Below are 19673 nucleotides of genomic sequence, written 5' to 3' on the forward strand. Positions count from 1 at the left end.
GGGGCATGGACTGCTCACTGACAGGCACAAAGCAGACAGGTGCCCGAGGAGCAAGGGGCTGCAAGAACAGGAAATTGGTCATACCCAGTCAAAAACCTTCAGATGTGTTATCTCTCTCCCTAAAGGGCTGGTTAAGTGATATAACAAATCAAGTTAAACCAACAAAAAGCTTTGGCAGTACACTAGACAGGAGCTTTAACTGCTTTACTGTCCCTGTCCCCTCCGCTCCCACGTGAAAGGCGCATTAACAGCCTGTGCCCAGAGCCCTGCAAAAGGCAGACTCCAGAGTCTTCAGTTTCACTTCGACTTTCTGTCAACTTTCTGACCTACTTGGTGGGCTGCTAGTCCCTGTGCAGTTGATGAGCCTTGGAAACCTTTCAGAACCATTAAAAAAATAACGTTTTGGCTTTTAAAATGAGCTTTGGAGTTGGAAAGATTAAAATGTCATACTTTGTTTATGAATAATTTTGCTTTTAAAATTTAGAACTCCTGGTGGAGTGAGGATTGTACTTTCTAGCTATTGCAGATTTTCATGTATTTTAATATACTTTTACATGAAAGAAAGTGGTATAGTTGCACAAAGACTCATGCATTTATATTGGGGCTGCTGGCTCTGTGAAACATTCTTTTTATTCAGTTGTGATTCTTGTTATCAGGAATTGAGAGAACCCCTTGAACCCCCTTGAGTAAAAAAAAAAAAAAAAGATATGCTATGTCAAATGAGCTAAGATGTTACATACAAAAGCTGATGATTCTAAACTGACTTGTCTTGAATAAGCTGAAGCCCATATTCTGCCTTAGAAACCATGCAAAACTCCTTCAAAAATCAATGACCATTTGACACAAAGTACAGAAAATAGAACCTGGCCCTGCATGTCCCTGAAGGACAGCAACGAGGATTCAATAACAGCTCACAAAATGTTTTTTTGGACATTGTGAATCTCTTTTCACACAGAAGCACTTCTCCTTTTCTCAAATCACAGCAGCAATGACATGCTTGCCTTTTTTTCTTGTAACGTGCCTGCACTGTTTAATCATTATTTTGAACATTGATTTTTTGAAATCCCATCAAGCTTCCCCCATGTTTATCTACTCCTTCCTTTATGGTCAAGAACAATGCAAAGTACGAAGGCCTTAAAGAAATTTTTAATAATGGCTTTGCTACCAGTGAAGAGAAGGCTTTGGAGGAACTAAACCCACAACTGTTTGCTTCCAGAATTATTTAGTTTATATATTATTTTATGTAGCTCCAAGAGATAAAATTAGAATACAGAAAATAATCTGATCTTTCTACTGTCTTCCTTTGTCAATTTTTTCTTCATAATTGCTTCTTTTTTTGCTGTATTTTTCAGCTCTAAACATGGAAATAGGTCTTTCCACAATGTATGAGTCTTAGTGTCAGGATGAAAAACCTAAGTAGTAAAAAATTCAAACTTCAGCTCCTTACTTCTGATCCTTATGATTATATCTTGTGGAACCAAAATTCCTGCAGCTCCCTTCTTCCTTCAGAATCGTGGTGGGGAAAGGGTGAGTAAAAAGACTCATACTGTGCAACAAAAATATCAGGAAACTATCACAAGTAGTCTTTATGTATGTCTTTATGCAATGGAAAAGTGAAAAGGAGCATACGTCAAATACTGTAAAAGAACCAGAAATTTTTCCTCTAATATTTTGTATTTAACTTTTTGTTCATAGCTGGTAGTTAAATCATGTTTAGTAATACTTTCACGTAAGAATACTTGGACAGGAAAGAAAAAGGAACAGTGAGCTCTCATGGATTGGATGCTTACAGATTTGCTCTTTTAATAAGTTTTGAACTAAGTTCAAACAGTTATTGCCAGTAATAAAATGCCCTTTGAGTCCTTCTCAAGTTTGTAGCATTTGAGAAAGCTTTATGATATTGTCAGCTGCTCTTGTGTCATTGTCGTGTTATGATGTCCACTAAAATCCATGGGCTGGGGTTTGTGTTTTACTCTCACATTTTATTACGATCTGCTTGTAAAATCTGCAAAACAGATCTCTGTGCTTGATGAGCATCTCTCTGCTATGAATCCTAGCTTTTATGATAGCCAGTTCTACATCACTGTTTCTGTGAGCTACCTGAATGTTGCTTGAATTGCATTGTTTGATGCTTCTTATGCTTCTTTGATTCATAATGAGACGGAATTCTCTGAGAGAGGGATATCTTTTCTCAGTTTGGAAGTTGTCTAGCAAAATACGATCCTGGTCCAAAGCTAGGACACTGAGTGTCATTTTACTGTTAGTACCACGGTGATAAAACAACCAAATCAGAATATATTAGTAATTTAAAAAGCTTTAATTCTACAGCAGGTAAAAGAAAATGGTATGCATGTGCATGCTTACAGACTCGTCTTCTCTTTCCAAAATGTCTGTCTCTGATATGACAGTGGTAAGTTATTCCTTAAGGAAAACTCAATTGAAAGTCACAGAATTCTGAATTTTAATTTGATTGGCAGTTCACCCTGGAATGGACTTTTTCCTTTAGTAATTTTTCCATTTTCTCACAGGCATAGAAAAGTACTTACTTTATAGACAGCCATTATGGCTGTTGTATCCATGTATAAAGCACAGGAGAAATAAAAAAATAGGTGCCCTGATAAGTTAAAGAGGAGAAACATTTGAAGTCTACAAATAACACAGTTCCTTTTGGCTGATTGATTTCAGGTGAGTGTAAAGGACACAAACAACCTTTTTCTTTAACTGAACGGTATACATCTGAATGACGGACAACTGCAGTTCAAGTAGAAATGCTTTTGGCAGCTGTTACATGGAGAATTGCCTCACTCAGAACCAGACTCCTGTTTCTATTCAGCGTAACTGAACGTTAGTTCCTCAAAGTCAAACGAAATCTGAAAAGAAGAAGAAACCTCTCCTCCTACTACTCTATTTGTGACAGTGTACATGAGGGCATCAAAAAGCAAAGCTCTGAGGAAGTCAGACAGCTGTGTTCCTATGCAGGTTTGGTAGCTCAGTGCAAAGGATGCAGTAGGAGAGTCACTGCAATACCTACAGTACACCTGCTTGCCAACTGATTCCTGCCTGATCTCTTCTCAGCCCTCATGTCTGCCAGAAATAGGCAGCAGCAGGGCTCTGCTCATTTGGTCTTGCATGACCACAGCACACAATCTTCTCTTACCCCACTGCCAGAAAAGATCAGACTTGGCTGTAGGTGGGACCAAGGCTTATCTCTTGCAGTTTAACCCTTCTTAAAAGAAACTTAAGAGCATGTGAAGCTATCCTCTCATTCTTTCTTTCTTACTTTCCTTTACTGTACTCTTGCACATATTTTCCTGTTACAAAGTAAGTAATTTTTTCTCAGGGCAAGTTAGAGTGTGATGAGTAAGCCCACATATTAAAATAATATATCCTGCAACATAATATGAACTTCTCCTTATGAAGAAGGTGTGCATTTGCGGAAGGAAAAATCTTAGCAGATGCATTATGTTCCCTTTTTTCACCTTCAGTTTTAGTTATTTCTGCATTTTATTGCATCATTGTGTATTTCAGTGTAGTAGTCCGAAATACTTTCTCAACACAAGTGTTCTACAAGAAGTGGGAGAGCAATGCAGTCATCCCCACATGAGGAAGTCAGGATTACATGAATACAGGGGGAGAAAGAAGCTTTGTGTAGTAACGTATCAAACCCAGAATAATGGAACAAGTTTAGTCCAAAGTAGCTGGAAAAGCAGGTAGATACTGTTTGCAAGACACATTTAGATTCATTTTACCTTCATTTTAAGGGGGTAGGTTGTGACTGGGAATACAGGCCTTTGTAGAGAAAAAAGAATTCTAACTCTAGACGGGTACACAATGTCTTCAGATTAGGCAGCAAGAAACAGCGATACTCAAAAGCAAGCAAAGAGGTTGGGGACTGAGAAGAGTTAAAGCCAATTGCCACTAGTTTGGAGCAAAGTTTCATTGTGGGATGCATCTCGCATGGGACAACTTTGCTCACCACCTGTTTGAGCTCTGCCCTTATGTACTCAGGTCTTCTCCCTGCAAGATGAAATTTCCACCTGCTTACTTATTCACTAGCTAAACTTGGCTACATCTGCCTTGAAAAAACCACCACAACAAAACCAATATAAAGGTATGTGTATTGTGCTGTTTATTCCCTAAAATAAATTCTTGAAATATTTTGTATTTCTTTCCTCACATCTCCACTTGCCCTTAGGAGTGTATCACAGCTTCAAATGATAATTCTCTCTAAGTTGTAAAAACAAGGAAGCTGAAATAAATTCAGTGAAATTAACCCAATGTCAGATACCAAGTATTTTGTTTTGCATTTTACTTGTTTAACTAATTGAGACAAAATTCCAAGAGCACACCTTGGTGTCTTTACTTGAGATGATTTAAATGATTTCTTCATTTTCCTTATTCCAATGTTAAAATTTCCTAGCCTAGATTTTAGAGAACAGTATGTTTTTCTTAGGTGTCAATACTTAATCAAAGATACTTGCTTAAACAGCAAAATAGCATTAATGGGTTGAACCATTATTGTGTATGGATATAGATTTTCAGTATTTGTAAAATTGTAGGTGTATTATTTGTAATGAAAATGCATTCTAGAATAAAGTCATGGTTGTAATATTTGAAAATCTGAATTTTGAAGAAAGATTATGGCTTAGAGAGGTTGATACTTAAGAATGTGTTCTTCTTACAACTCTTAAAAAATCACACATTATAATATTTTTTTGAAATGCAGAAGAGTTAGAAACTTGACTTTGTAGAAAAAAGTATCAGAAACCCAGATTCAAAATCACTTTCTAGGTAAAATGTCAGAAGCCAAGATTTAAGATCTCTACCATACAGATAACCTCTGGGAAGACAGTAGTAAAGACCACTGTTTTCGCTTCTGCCGAATTCTACAGTCTTTTCATTTTGCAGGCACAGTTGTCCAACTATTTCATATTGATTTCTCCCTTTCCCTTCTGCCTCTGTCCCTTGTTTTGTGGTTCTACCCTTTTTGTCTATTTCATTCTTTTTTTCTAACTCATACCTTTGTCCAATTCTTGCCTTTTGCTTTCTTATTTTTTTTTAAAGCACAATTTTTTTTTTCCCCTTCTCCTTTTCCCCCCATTCACCTATCTCTTCCAACTTACAGCTTTTAAGATAAAACACAGCCACAGGCTATTACTTCTGAAAAAGGTGGAGGCCTGGGTGGTAGTTAAAGCCAGATATGTTGGTACCCAGCATTAATTTTTAAGCATGTTTCCTGCTTTATATTGCATTTACCTACTACTTATAAGTATCCTTAAGTAATTATTCTAAGAAAATATTTTGGTACTGAGAGCCTTTTGGCCCTTAAAACTGCTCTGATAGATGAATTAGGTCAATACATTCATTTATAACCACAAAGATTTTTTTTTTTTCATCAAAAGGCTCTTTGAAAGATAACTTTGCTAGAACTTTTCTCAGGAAGATGAAATATTTCATTTTTGTTTGTTGTAGATTGCGTCAAAAAAACATACATGTAGCTGGAACGTTAATTTCTACTCAGTGATGCAGGACAAGGGAACAAATCAGATGTGCTACTGAATAATGGAGACTTCCAGTCAAGCTTTGCTCATTTAGCTCCTTAGATGCTATGCATGGAAATTAGCAGGCTTTCTATTGTATTCATTTTATTTTCTGTTAATGGCTTAGGCATGATTATTATGGTGGGATCTCACTGACAGATACACAAAGCCATTTCAGAGTCAATTTGAAATGGCAGTAAATCAAAATGGTTGCTTTTACCATCTCTTTGCACAGGTGTTAGCGACAGCATGGGTCACTAATGCTGATGTAAAAAGTAAGAGAGGATGGGTGCAAAGAGAATATGCTCCACCTTTGCTTTGGGAAAATGTAGATATGAGTGTTTTGTCAGTATGTATGTGAAAGGACATACAAAGGCTCAGAAATCCAGGAAATACAACTATGAGCTCCCTGGAAATCCTGCTGTAGGGCAGAGCTTTGCATCTCAGCTGGTTCTCACAAGCAGCCTCACCACTGCACTGCTCTACTTCTCTAGAACTTCTTTGAACTTTCAAGATTTCTTCTTACAAAAGTGTAATTTATTTCAATGTCTTTAGCTTTTGTTTCTGAAAGTGTAACCAGTTTTGGGTATTATGAAAGTGCCAGTTGTAATGAAACTATCACCTGCAGCTTGTAACAGAAAAGGATACCTGTGATCAAATACATACCATACTCTGAACAGCCATGCGCTCTCTGCTTTGGTTGTATTTTTATCCAAGTTAGATGCACTCTGCAAATAAAGAAATGAAAAAGTGAAAAGCATTTTTATGACAAAAAAATGAAGTTCCAATATTAAAAATACATGTTAAACCAAATTACAATTTACTGCACTTTTTTTCCCTTTTAATCTGGAAAGCCTCTGTTACCGGAACGTCATCTCTGCAAATTGGTTCATAAGCAGTTTGGCTCATATAGCACATTTCTCATTGCTGTATACTCAATGGAGGAATGCAGCATGTAGTTTTATTAATGATTCCAATTTTATTAAGCAGCTGAGAAGCACTATATTCTAAGATCAGTAAAATGACATTTTGATCTAATTGCCATTGTGGGATTACTTCAGTTTACTCCTACAAGCTCAGATGCTGTTAGCGTATGGCTAACAAAATGTCATTCCCGAAGAGATCATGGTATTCTAATAACCATGACATTGCTTTCTGTGCTGCTTTCCAAGGTGAGAGGAATGCAGAAATGCAGGAAAAGTAGGGGTGGTCATAAGCACCAAAATGCACTGCCTGAAAATACTGATTTTCATGCTGTGAGCTAATTCTGGGATACCCCACACAGGTAGACAGGCTGCCATTTTACCAAGAGTCACAATTTGGAATAATATATTTTTGAGAGTCTTCTGTGCAAAGACAGCTAGTTTGGTCTTCCTCTGGGCATCATGTCAATACCAGTGGCATGATGGAATTAGGAATGTACTTATCAGTCCTCTAAAGGATATTTCCTTATTTTCTTGTTTCTGTTTTGCTGGAAATTAGATTTCTTTGTAATGAGAATGCTTTTCTTCGTGCAATTTAAAACCAATTTATCTAATTATTTTTCTTTTGATCTAATACATTATTTTCCTATAATACTTTAACATGCATGTAAATGGGCTGATGATGATAATATCAATGTTCTGATCCTTAAAACTGTAGGGTCTGGTTCCAAGCCAACATGGACTTGGGAACTTTGGTCATGAAGGAGATGGACAGAAATTTCTGCAGCAGACCTAGAGGCCTCTCCATTCTGGCTGAGAAGGGGGAGTCTAGAGGCTTACTTTTCACACATTTGCTGGCTTTTAAACAGCTTATTCTTGAGTGGATTTTGTCCTTCTTGTACAATCCCCTGAAGCTCCAATTAATGGCACGAAGAGTTGGCAGGTGGCTCACAGCTCATCTGGCTGAGAGATTTAAGTGGCAACAGGAGACACTGGCACTTGATATGTTACTTATACAAGTTCTTTGTGAGGCTTATGAATACACACTGTGCAGGATTCAAATCAAGCAATGATATGAGCTAGTAATACTTATGAAAAGCAGAAATGTATTCTAGCTTCATGTCATTACAAGTAAAACTTGTTTCGCTGTGAAGAGACACAACATAGAAAGGAAATAGTAAAAAGTAGGAAATAGGAAAAAGTAAAGTAGGTAAATGAAATAAAAATATTAAAATATTACAATAAAAATTATAAAATATAAATATTAGAAATGAAAGCAAAAAGACAATGAAGGGGAAGAAGAGGAATGAAAGAGATGAGAGAGAGAAAATGTAAAGAAATAACCTGAAATAGGTTGAGCAACTCAGATAGGTGCTGAGTTTAAGCAAAGAGGGCTACAGAGAATGCAGTAGAGATCTGAATTAGTAAAAGATTGAGATGTCCAATACAAAAAAGTCAGAGAAATGAAAATAGAAGACCACCAGGTAGAAGAAATCAGAGCAGCAAAGCTATTTTCCAAAGTAAAATTTATACTGTAAGGAGTTCTGACGTGGACACGTCAGAGCATGAAATGTGTGATATTTATTTACACCTTCTGAATTGCATTCCTGAGTTTTGTCAACAGAGATAGGTGTTGATTCACAGGGCACAGCTGGGCACTCGATATGTTATTGTTATTCATACACAATTATTTTCATTTTTATTAAAAGGAGGAGAAAACTAGAAGCCTAGTGGTTTTGGTAGATATCAAGTTTTCACAAACCATGTGCATTTGGTCAATTTTATACCACACAAATCAGCATTCTGTTATGTTTGATAGCTCATGACTGCTCCAGAGGGGAACGGTTCTGAAATTAAATGGTTTCAAAATTCAAGCAAGAATAGTTAATAACACAAATAAAGTTATGCATTCTGTATTCAGCCAGACTTTGGGCAGAAGCATTGCAGGAATTACTACCAAGGTACTCAGGAGAGTAATATTTGTAATCCGTGCTTTCAGCTTCAGAATAAACTAGTATCTCAGCTTGGTGGAATGGAGTGCTGTACTAGCGACTGAGATGTAAAACTAAGGATATGATCAGATATGAATAATCTTTTTCTGTTATTTTAAGATAAACTTTAGGACATACAGGCACCCAAATGCCATTCAGCTCAGTGCAAGCTGAGACCCTAAATGATTTCTGATATGTGCAAATGGGTAAAGTTTAGATATTCCTAAGGGAGATTAAATTCTGCCTAATAATATCTTTTATATATTTCAATAGAGTATCTTGCTCATTTCTTGCCCTAACCTATTATCTACATTTTCCTAATTGTTGGGCAATTTCAGTTCCAGTTGAGAGTTTGAAGGAACGTGTGGGATAGTATTACCTAGAAACAGGAACACAGAATTTGGCATCTTTTGTTTGTTCGTTTATTTATTTATTTTTGCTTTCCGAATTTGTCAACTGTCGTGCTGATTTTCCCTACTCCTCTTAGCATGCTAAAGGATACCTTATGTCTATGAGTACTTACTCTTACAGAGTTACACTATCGCAGACAATGCTGCATCTGAAAGAATTCTGTATACACATGTGACAAAAAAAGGAGGGTGGCAGATGGCCAGCTGCAGCTTTTTAAATGAACTCCTTTAGTTTAAAGTTTTCATGCTCAAAACATACACAGATTTCCATGTTAAAAATATTTTCAGAAACCTGACCTGCTAGGACAGAACATTACACACTTTACTTTTTACTCCAGGAAATGGAAAGTTGTTCCGAAATGTTGCATTTTCCAAAATGCAGCATCTGGAAGGTGATAAATAGCTGGATTTATGAAGGCTACATTTCTACTATTTTGCTTAAAAGAATTCTCAGGATATCTTTGCACCTCCTTATAATTTTCTTCAAAGCAGTATAACACCTTTAGTTACAAATATTCATGAAATACATCTTCTTTTCTGTATCTCGTACTATAAAGACACTTTGTAGTTCCTTCTTTTTACTTTTAATTTGCCAGCTTAAAAAATTTCCAGCTATAACACTTTTTTTTTGTCAAATGTTCTCCTTCTTGAGTGGTTCAGATTCATGCAGCATGTACATCTAAAATCACAACATACCTGGTTTGCAGCATCTGCTTTTGTATCTTCATCTGGATCTACACCAACTCTTTAAAAAAAAAAAAAAAGAAAGAGATGGTAATGTGGTAATGGTCTGATGTATATTTGAGAGCTTTGAGGAAAGAAGTATTTCTCTTGTGTCATGAATTGCCTATCACGTGAAAAAAGCAGAGAAGAACTGACAAAACATTGAGATCACTTTTCAAATCAGGACAGTTCTTAGTAAGTTTTTATGAACATGAGACACTAAGGTTAAATCTTCACTGCAGCTTTGACACATGCCTTATAAATGACAGTTAAGTCACCTGAGGAGGAACTAGAGTTTAAGAGGTAAATGGAGAAGAAGACTGCCGGACTATGGAGTTCCTTGACTGTGCATGGCTTGTAGCATCTGGAAAGTGCTTTGCTTGGCCAACAAACCATAAGGGAGCAAAGGAGATTGCAGTGGGTGATAAGCAAGATGATGAGAACCTGGGTGGCACTTTAGTAATATGGACAGAAAAAAAAATTGTATGAGAAAAGTGACATAGTAGTAGTGGTAGTATCTAGTATTAGATATGGAGGTCGGTGGCCCTGCCTGTGGCAGGGGGGTTGGAAATTCGTGACCCTTGAGGTCCCTTCCAACTTGAGCCATTCTATGATTTTATGATTCTGTGACATGGAAGAACTGACAGATTTTGAGTATGGCTGATGCTGAGAGTGGAAGAGAAATTGCATCTGGAAGGTATTGTGAGTTGAATGATGAAGGAAAGCTTCTGATGATGTTCACACCAAGAAAGGAAAGAGAGCAGTGAGGGGTGACTAATAACAAGCCTTCTTATCACTGGAACCTGAAATCTACATCCAGCAGACAACAGCCCCTGAGTGCCTCACAAGCTCCCACACAGCACCAGGGCCACTCAGACAATGCAGAATTTACTGATGCAAAGAAAATGTATTCTTACACCAGACGTTCATCTAAGGCCACTGTACTATTTTTCTGATGGTCTTACTCCTCGAGTATATTTTTGTTTTCAGAAAAATAAATTTAAAAATCATATTTAATATTAACAACATACTCAGCATTCTTTTCTGTAAATATTATGCATACACTCTTCAGCTAGAGACAAGGACAGGAACTACATCAAGAGTAGGCACTTTTTATGTGTAAACACTGGATGCAAGAGTGAAAAAAGATTTGTTTCTATCTCAGCGTTTGAGTTTCAGTGAATCTGAGCACTTTAATCTTTTTATTAAAAATAATGATCCTGGTGCTGACTCAACAAGGAAGCAGACTGAATAGTTATATATTTTCCTTCTTCACGTCCTGTTCCTTGAACTGTTGGAAGAATCTTCTGACTGTACTAACCTATTCATTAATTTGGAGTAAAGCAAGCCAGGTATTTTTCATTTCATTAAAATGGAAACATTTATAGGGGAAAAGAAAAGGAACATACATGGAGGTTTAACCATCAGTCTGACACTGACTTTGTTATTGTCACATACAGAACTGTGGTGTCTGGGGCTTCATCTGTGTTCAACATTGTAAAACTCGGTAGTGTGAGACAGTCCTCTGCTGCAGTGGATGGCTTAACTGCAGTAGGGTAGGGATGTTGCTACAGCAGGAAACAGTGGTGCAGGTGGAGGTGTGATCATCTCAGGCTCATAAAGTGGGTCAGAATCAGAGAATCCAAGTCTCCTAAATCCAATTTTATACCCTGTTTTTCAGATTGTATTTATTTACTGGACGTGTTCAATGACAATGTCACTTGGCTGACACGGAAAAACACTGGTAATACAACAGTTAAGGGACAACATAGTTCTAGAAATTATATAAAGGAAATAATACAGAGAATTCAAAGCATTTATCCATGATAGTTATAGCTGAAATGCTCCAGCACAAACTTCCCCACACTCTGTTCTCCTTAATGAGCTTGACTTGACCTCAAAGAATCAGTCCCCTGGGACAGAAGTAATTTAGCCTTCGTGCAGTTCTGAGTTTACTGGAGTTGAGAAACTGCCAGTTCTGACTGATTGTGTGTGCTGGAGTTGTGATGCGTTTATTACAGAATGAGCAAAGACAACAGGAAACATTTCACCCGAGACTAAAAGAACGGTAAAAGAGAATGTGAAAAAGACTAGGCAGTGGGATCAACAGGAACCAGTTTCTGCCTGCTGGACTGTCTCAGTAATAGGACGGTTAAGTAATCAGGAACAACAGGAATCCACTGGCACAGAAAAAATCTAGGCTTAAAGAGTTTTGTAGATATTTTTTTCCCATGGTATGCTAGAGCTTCTCTGTATGTTTGTATATAATGTTGAGTCCTTATGGCTATAGAGATAGCTAGCACTTCCGCATTGACTGTCCCGTAGACAATAGATTATAATAATATGGCACATATGAAGATATTCACATGAAATCTTTTCTTGTCAAGGAGAGTCTCACTATTGGAAATCAGTGTGGATAGCATTATCTTACCCATTGAAACAAAGTCACTTGAGGAAAAAAAAAACAAAAAAAAAGGTCATTCTTTGCATTTTATTGTAGAGTTTCTTAAAAGGTTAAAATAAAAAAATAGTGTGTACAAAGCAGACTCAGTTCAGTCAGCTCTGAAACTGATTATTTCATACCCAAACATAGGCTTGGAAGCCTCACATCAGGCATCTACCATTGAAAATCATGGTCTGCTGTAATTAACTCTGATGAACTTGATGTGAACTAGAATGCTATTTTTAAATGGCAAATATTGAAAAAAAGCACAGCATAGTAAATTACGTGAGACAGCCAAGACAACTGAAATTAAGCCGTTACATGCTTCAGGTTTCTATCCTCGACCTCTGTAGAACTACAACATCTAGAATCTGCAAACTTAAATTTCATAATCAATTACTAAGAAGACCTCTAAGAAATACTTTTCTGTTAATATTGGGATAAGCATCATTCCCCTTTTAACATTCACAATTTTCCATTTCTGTGAGAAGTCAGAAATGTATTTTCCACATTTAGTATTATTTTAGTTGTCCTTCCTTACTGTCAATTTTGTCCCTTTTCTCCTGTAACCACGTTTCACGGCTTGCATTATCCCTTTTCCAACCTTCTGTCCCACTTTCTGGTTTTTCTGTATTCCTTGTTCATTTCTTCTTGACTCTTCTAAACGTTGTATGGTTTGATTTCTAACTTTCTGGTTTTGCACCTTCTTATTCTATATGTTAAACATTTAGGATGACATCTAAACCAATTTATTTGGATTGAATATAGGCTAGATGGTATTTTCTGTGGTACAAATCTGGCTTTTCTGATTAAAACATTTGTACCACAGTGATCTTTACTTTTTTCCCCACTTTCAGTTAAAATGTTACGGAAGATGATTTCTTGTACAAGAATCATTGTTTACCATGATTTGACTCTTTAGAATAGAATGAAACAGAAGTATAATACGAAAATCTTCTTTTTATAGCACTTAATAGAAAGGGTACTTGGCAGATTATTTCAGTACTTAATACTACATCGGGGTGGAAGATATTAAATGTGATTGGAGTGATTGCAGATCACAGGTGCACACTTCTGTGAAATAGGCCTACCTATTCAAATAAGGAACGTCATGTCAAGAGTTGTGGTTCGGTGCAGGGTGGTGCCAGAGGCAATCTGCGGTGCACTGAGAGAAACACAACTGAAGATTATTCTGTTTTTCCACTGGTAACTTTAAACAACCTCCACAAGCTCTGCTTTCCCTCCCCTTTAGCCCACTGCAGAAATCTCTTCCCATCCTCTCTGTTCAGGCATGGACTTCTTTAGCCCTAGAACCAGCTGAGATTACTTCAGCTGTAAACCCATAAAGCAGTCTGGTTTTGTGATGGTGTAAAGTGATTTATTCCTTTGTTTTGAGAATATGAAATATAGCATTTTACTGAACAAATTTCTCAGCGCTAGCTTATTCTTGGGTAACCTGAGATAAAGTGGGAGGCCAGCAGGACTGGTTGAAGGCAGCTGTAGGACAGTTTCCTTTTCCCAGCGAATACTTCCTTCTGTGTTGGTACCTGCTCTTTCATGTATTTGTTAAACGCTTTCTGGTTTTGAGGTGTAATGTCAACAAATAACATGACAATTTGTCTAATTCAGATTACATTTTCATTTATTCCAGTCACTGCCAATCACAATGAAACACCTTTTTTTTTTTTTCTGCTCCATGAATCAGATTGTACAGAGTTAGGTTAAAAATTATATTTCTTTTAGATTTTGAAGTATCTATTAGTATGCTTTTTCATTTTTGTATAAGCTTTCCTTTTAGAATTTATTAGAATATTTTAAGAATGATTTTTGCTGAAATGTGCACGTTACAAGGAGAATTTAGATTTTAATGAAGACTTTATTCACATAGAAAGAAATGCAATGAAGACTTTTTAATCAAATCTGCACTGAGTGCAGTTTCACTACTGTATGTATTTCAGTGGGCTTTAGTAATGTCTTCGATGCTGAGGAATTCAAAATCCTGAAAGCTGGTCTATGTTGTTCTTTCTGCCTTTCTATAATTGCTGTATCAGAACCCGGATGTAGACATTGTTCAAAGTTTCTATATTCAAAATCTGGCATTGAAGCTTGTGACTGCAGCCAGTTTCTAGCAATTAGGCCAAGGCGTTGCTAGGAACTGTGCACTGGCCTGCAGAAGTACCCTTTGCAGTTTTCAGTATTTAAATCCCCGTGTGCTATCAACTGCATCACTTTTTTTATCAACAGTCAGAATGCATTTGATTATAAGAAGAGGATTTTGTTGCTGAATACAAAGCAGTCAATAACATCTTTTATGATGTGGTTTGCAATGAAGATGGATGGAAAGATAAATCCCAATTTGTCAGGGGAACCACTAGTAAGAAACGCAAAACTAATCTATAGGAATACTGAGTAGAAAATTACTATTCTGTCACAGCAAACTTCATTCCTGCATTCAAATTACCATAAAGCCAATGCTCTAGGATTAGATCTCTGCTTTCTACAATGAAGCCACAGAAAAAACTTAAAATTGTGTTTTTGTAAGGATCTGAGAAAGTAGAGCAGAATTTGGGTAGCTTTTGGTTTCTATACCTACAAGTAAGATTCTCAGCCTTCCCTCACTTTAGCTGACAAGAAATCTCTAAATAGAGATATTTCTCTCAAATTTGAATTATAAATTCAGAAATATTATTTTGGGTCCTGTCTAGGCTTTATGTGTTTGCAGAATGAAGCCCAGTGCCTGGTTCATGCAAGCTGAATTATGTTTGAAGTCCCAGCTGGTCCGGTTTGCACCTACCATAAACTCACACAAGTCAACTGCACACCAGAGGAAGAAACCAGGACTATTTTAATTTGAAAACGCAATAGCAAGTATTTCATTCTAGGCCCTTTTAATTTTATGGTAATGCATTAGAGTGTCCTGCAAGGCTGGCTTCCATCAATAACCTCAACATGAGGTGGTTCCACACCACATCTCCTAGAGGTGCCATAAATACTGGCCTGAGAATGATACAGATGGTGGCACTGCCCACCATCATGCTGAGGCTGTTCTGCTGCATCAAACCGTGTTCAGGCATTGATGAAGCCCCAGGAAACAGTTTTATTAATTTGTGTATTAAATAATACACTTAAAAACTGCATTAAATGATGCAGTAAAGGATACAATGAACAAAACACTAGGCTTGGGAAAATTTTCAAGAGAAATGTCTCCTAATGTAAGAGACTTGTCCCTTCTCTAAGTGCATGATGGTGAATGTGTACCTGATGGCACATGATATTATAGAACTGTCAGATAACGGTCAGAATTTGCTAATTCTCATTTACTACTTCTTCAGTAGGAAAAAGAACAGAATTCAAGAAGTGAAGTCTGGTATTTCTTTCTGTGTCAGATCTCTTATTATAAAATGGAGATAATATTACTTGCTCTATGCCATTGCTCATCTGTCTTGTGTATTTAGGTTGTAAGTGCACACTCTTCAAATATATTCTGTGTTTGTACAAGTTCTAGCTCAGCAGAGCTGTGGTTTTGTTCAGAGCCTTAGAAGTGTTGCTGTAAAATAATAGCAATAGTGGCATATTTCCCAAACTGTCAAAAGTTTCCTTGGAAGAAGTGACCTTCTCAGTGCACTTGTCTCAGTCTTCCCCTAGCTGTCTTGGTGCAACTAAAACAGTCCGTATAAGCTTCAGCTTCTATCTCAAAACCTGTACATATCAGGAAAGGCTTTTTGAATAAGTGATTTATAACCCAATTTTCAAAGCTGGCCATTAAACTGAATTTGCAACAGGAGTCTTGAATATTTTTGCATGAATAAATCTGAAGCTTGTGGCTATCCATCATCAGCATATTGCATTCAGTACAAATTATTAGCTGTAAAATACTAGAAACATGAACAAAATCCAGAAAAGATTGTTTCACCGACTCTAATAAATCATAACAATTGAAATTAAAAAAAAAGAAAAACACTTCAGAGTAAATAATGACTACTCAGGCCATGATTCTAGTCCAGATGGCAGTAACTGTGATGTGTATGCCTAACAAAATGACACCTAAAATGTGCTTTTTCTTATAGGTTACTGCATTGCTGCTGTTGGGGGCTGGTGCCCTCAAAATTATAGTACAATATTTTGAGTGACATAAACTCCTTCTGGAATTACTGCAAGAGTATAGATCATCAATGGTCAGATCAAGCTGATTTTATTAATAAATGAATATACTTTAGCTGAAGTTCAAGGCAAGAATAATTGCTTGTGTCTCACAGCAGAAACAACCAAGCAGTATAATTTCATGCTGAGAAATATTAAAGTAGATTATCAGGTAAAGGATACTTTCTGAATGGTTATGACAGCTGTTTGTCATGTGGCTAATGCTTTCTGTCATATATACATCATAGAACAAAGAATATGATTAAAAACCTGTAAAATCATGTGAATAAGAGTTAAGTGTGGATAATACCACTGTTTAAAATTTTACAAATCACTTCCCTACAGCTGTGCAGCTGTGTGAAGTAAAATTCTAAAATGTAAAAATAGATATTGGCTTACATTTCCATTTACATTATGTACTTAGGCAGATAGTAACCAGAATGATAAACTGGATCTTCAAACATCAGGTATCTGATTCGCTATTCCATTAATCCTTCTTTATCTTGCTATCACCGGAGGGACGTATGTAAGGTACGTCTGCGTGGCAGAATGCAATACTGGATGTCTTATAATCATGACAATCTGAGAAGCAGTGATTTATGTCTCTATAAAGCTTCTGGCACGTAAAATAGGTTATGAATGTCATTGTTCTATGTGGAGATACTTGCAGTGAGGAATCAAGCCTCCTGCTTAAAAGTACCAGCCAAAGCTGATATAAATGAGCATCACTTTAAATTCTGTGGAATTTCTGGAAATCATCATTTGTAGTATTATCAGTGCATGTGAATAGAACTGGAAAAAAAAGAGCACGAAGCTTGGCAGCGACCAAAATGAACTTAGTTGTGTGCTGACAGCATAAGAGATGGAGCTTGTTTTCAGATCATTGCAGTAGATTCTCAGTCTAAATTAAGAGATGTTACACGATTCATTACGCTGTAATGTATAGGCAGCTTGTTACACCACAGATTACCAAATCTTAGCTGACATGGGAAATGTTTATCTCCACAGACACAGCAGCTGCATGAATTACATTGAATTCCATGTCAAATCAGAATGCCAAACACACTCTGCACACTGAACATGCTATAATGACATATGACCTGCAGCTAGCTAACCAGAACTTACTAACTGGTAAGTTCACTGTTTTACAAGATGCCATAAACCGTGTAACACTGAAGTTGGACTTAAATCTTTGAGGTATGAAGGGGCAATTCCTCTGGTTTGTTATATTCATGCTTCAAAATTGCTGGAAGCCAGTTGAAGACTTCATTTTTATTCATGAAAGTGTCTCCCTGAAAATACTCTTTGGATTCAATTCTGCTAAGTTCCTTCTGTACTTGTGTCTCAGTAAAAGTGCTTCAGCTGAAAATACAATAGATTATAAATTACTGAAGAACAAAATGCTTTATGACAACGCTAGGCTCTTCTTTTTGCACTTATTAATATACTTATAAGTATATTAATATACTTCATTAATATGAATTTATATTATATATAATAAATATATATATTATATTAAGATACTTATATATTACTTATTTACTGCAGAATAAAATATTCTGTAAATAAAAGGAGACTTTTTTGTACTGATGTCTTTTTTGTAAAATTCTCTCCATTTTTACATTGTGGGTTTTTTTGTAGTTTTGTTTTCTTTTTGGCTTTCTTATTTGTATATGCTTATTGTCATGTTTTCCTGCACCTTTCATTGCATTTCAGTATGTGGCAGAGCTATCACTTTCCATTTTTCCATTTATAGTCTTATTTTGCCAAGTAAAAACTTATGTTTTATTTTTCTACACTTGCTTTAGAGGGGAGAAAAAAACCTTCATAAGATGTTATAGGTAGCAGTCTAAATTTAGATTAATAAACTTCAGATTAATAAACTTTGTTTTACAGTATCTGGAAAGCTCTACATTCTTTACTCCTTTTTATATTTCTATCTGGAAAACAAACCTTCCAGATGCAATCTAGGAACCTGAAGAAGTTCATATCCCTCTGTCAGCTTGGCAAAACCTCATTCTGTTCCCCCATCTTTAGTGTGGACTGAACTGTATGTAGCGCGCTTGCGTGTTGGCCACTGTCCCCAGAAAGAGTAGTTTTACTTCACCCTTTCTTTTTCTAAAATGTCTCCTGTGGTTTTTGTAGAGACTTGAATTACAGTTTGACGGTTGTTTCGTAAGGTGCTCAGCGTGAGCCCAACTCCTCACATTCAAGGCAATGTCCCTGGTATCACTGACTTCCAAACAAGGAAAGCCAGATTAGCACAGACTGTGCTCAAAGAGCCTTTCCTTGGCATTTTTTGCCATCTGTCAGCATTCCCGATCTACTTGGGAATGTGGTGGTCATTTTAATATTCCACTTAGCATTGTACAGGCATCACTCAGTAGCAGACTAACTGGTGAGTGGCGCTTCTTGGTATTGCTGTTTTCTCAGTGAAAGCAAACGATCATTTCATGCAGCTTCTTTATGTCAAAATGAGATCTATAGAGGAAGATGAGCATGCCATTCCCCCCTTTTTAAGCATTTTAATCTGTGTATAAGTTAGTAGAAACTTTAATACTAAATTATGATATGAAGTTATTTAAAAAAAAAGGGGGGGTTGGCCTAAATTTGAAAAAATCTTTTCAGATTCAACTGAGATGCAGACACTGCAATTCCAAAGTCCCATCACTCAGGAACACTACATTATGTTTAGAGACACTGAAAAAAATAATATATGAAAAATAATATAACATGGATAAGTATCTAAAACCTCAAGAAAATACATTATAGTAGCTGGCAAATACAGTGCAACTACTACTTTCTCATTGAGACTGCATTTTGCAATTTAATTTTACCTGAGTTTTATGTCTCAGATGAGAGAATAAGATTTCTTGACACAATGTGGTAGCACAGACCTGGGAGAAAGGAAAGGATTTGGCACTGCACTGGGGGTGGTACTGAGGTAGTTCTTCGGACTGCTAACCAAGTAAATCTCAACAAAGCCCAGCTTTTAAAATATTACTGGGTCACAGCACACGGTGGTAAGGCTGTCGTGAGTTGACTGTGATTCCTCACATCCAAACTCTTTATCTTGTAACTACTGTAAAAAAAAAAAAGGAAAAAAATTTAAAAAATCTGTATGTTTATTTTCCTCACCTTAAGCCAAATTATCTTGTATTTTTATTACCACCTGGTGGCCTGATATCAGCCTAAATGTGTGAAGGAAAAGTGATCACGTGGAGACAAGGTCTAGTTCATGTGGAGACAAGACTCTAGTGATGCTAGATGCAGTTTTATTTTAAAATTAAGATGCTACAAAATGGTGAGGTACAGACTTAGAAGCACATTTCTGTACCATCCTTTTATAAGAGGCAGTGCACAAAGCACAGTATTGATCAGCCTCCACATGCTTTAAGAAACTCAGCATTACTGTACCTGTCCTCATGCTGTGAGCAAGTCTGTAGATCACATACCCTGTACACAATTCTCAAACTATCTATTTAAAAACAAAACAACTTGGA

General features: G+C 36.6%; 1 protein-coding gene across 5 annotated transcripts in view; it reads right to left on the reverse strand.

Moving 5' to 3' along the window:
• The window catches only part of SLC9A9 (solute carrier family 9 member A9), a 187400-nt gene that overhangs the window by 42108 nt on the left and 125619 nt on the right, over positions 1-19673 (reverse strand). For 2 of the 5 annotated variants that reach the window (XM_021395850.1, XM_021395851.1), the window contains exons 13-14: positions 9561-9609; positions 6189-6268 (exon numbers count right to left, since the gene is read on the reverse strand). In XM_021395850.1, the coding sequence (XP_021251525.1) occupies positions 6189-6268; positions 9561-9609 (129 nt within the window). Of the gene's footprint in view, positions 1-6188; positions 6269-9560; positions 9610-19058; positions 19253-19673 lie in introns of those variants that run through there. The other 3 variants (XM_021395854.1, XM_021395853.1, XM_021395855.1) reach the window with 2 other exon arrangements.

The sequence above is a fragment of the Numida meleagris genome, chromosome 4 (genome assembly GCF_002078875.1).
Source record: "Numida meleagris isolate 19003 breed g44 Domestic line chromosome 4, NumMel1.0, whole genome shotgun sequence".
In the NCBI taxonomy this organism is placed as follows: Eukaryota; Metazoa; Chordata; class Aves; order Galliformes; family Numididae; genus Numida; species Numida meleagris.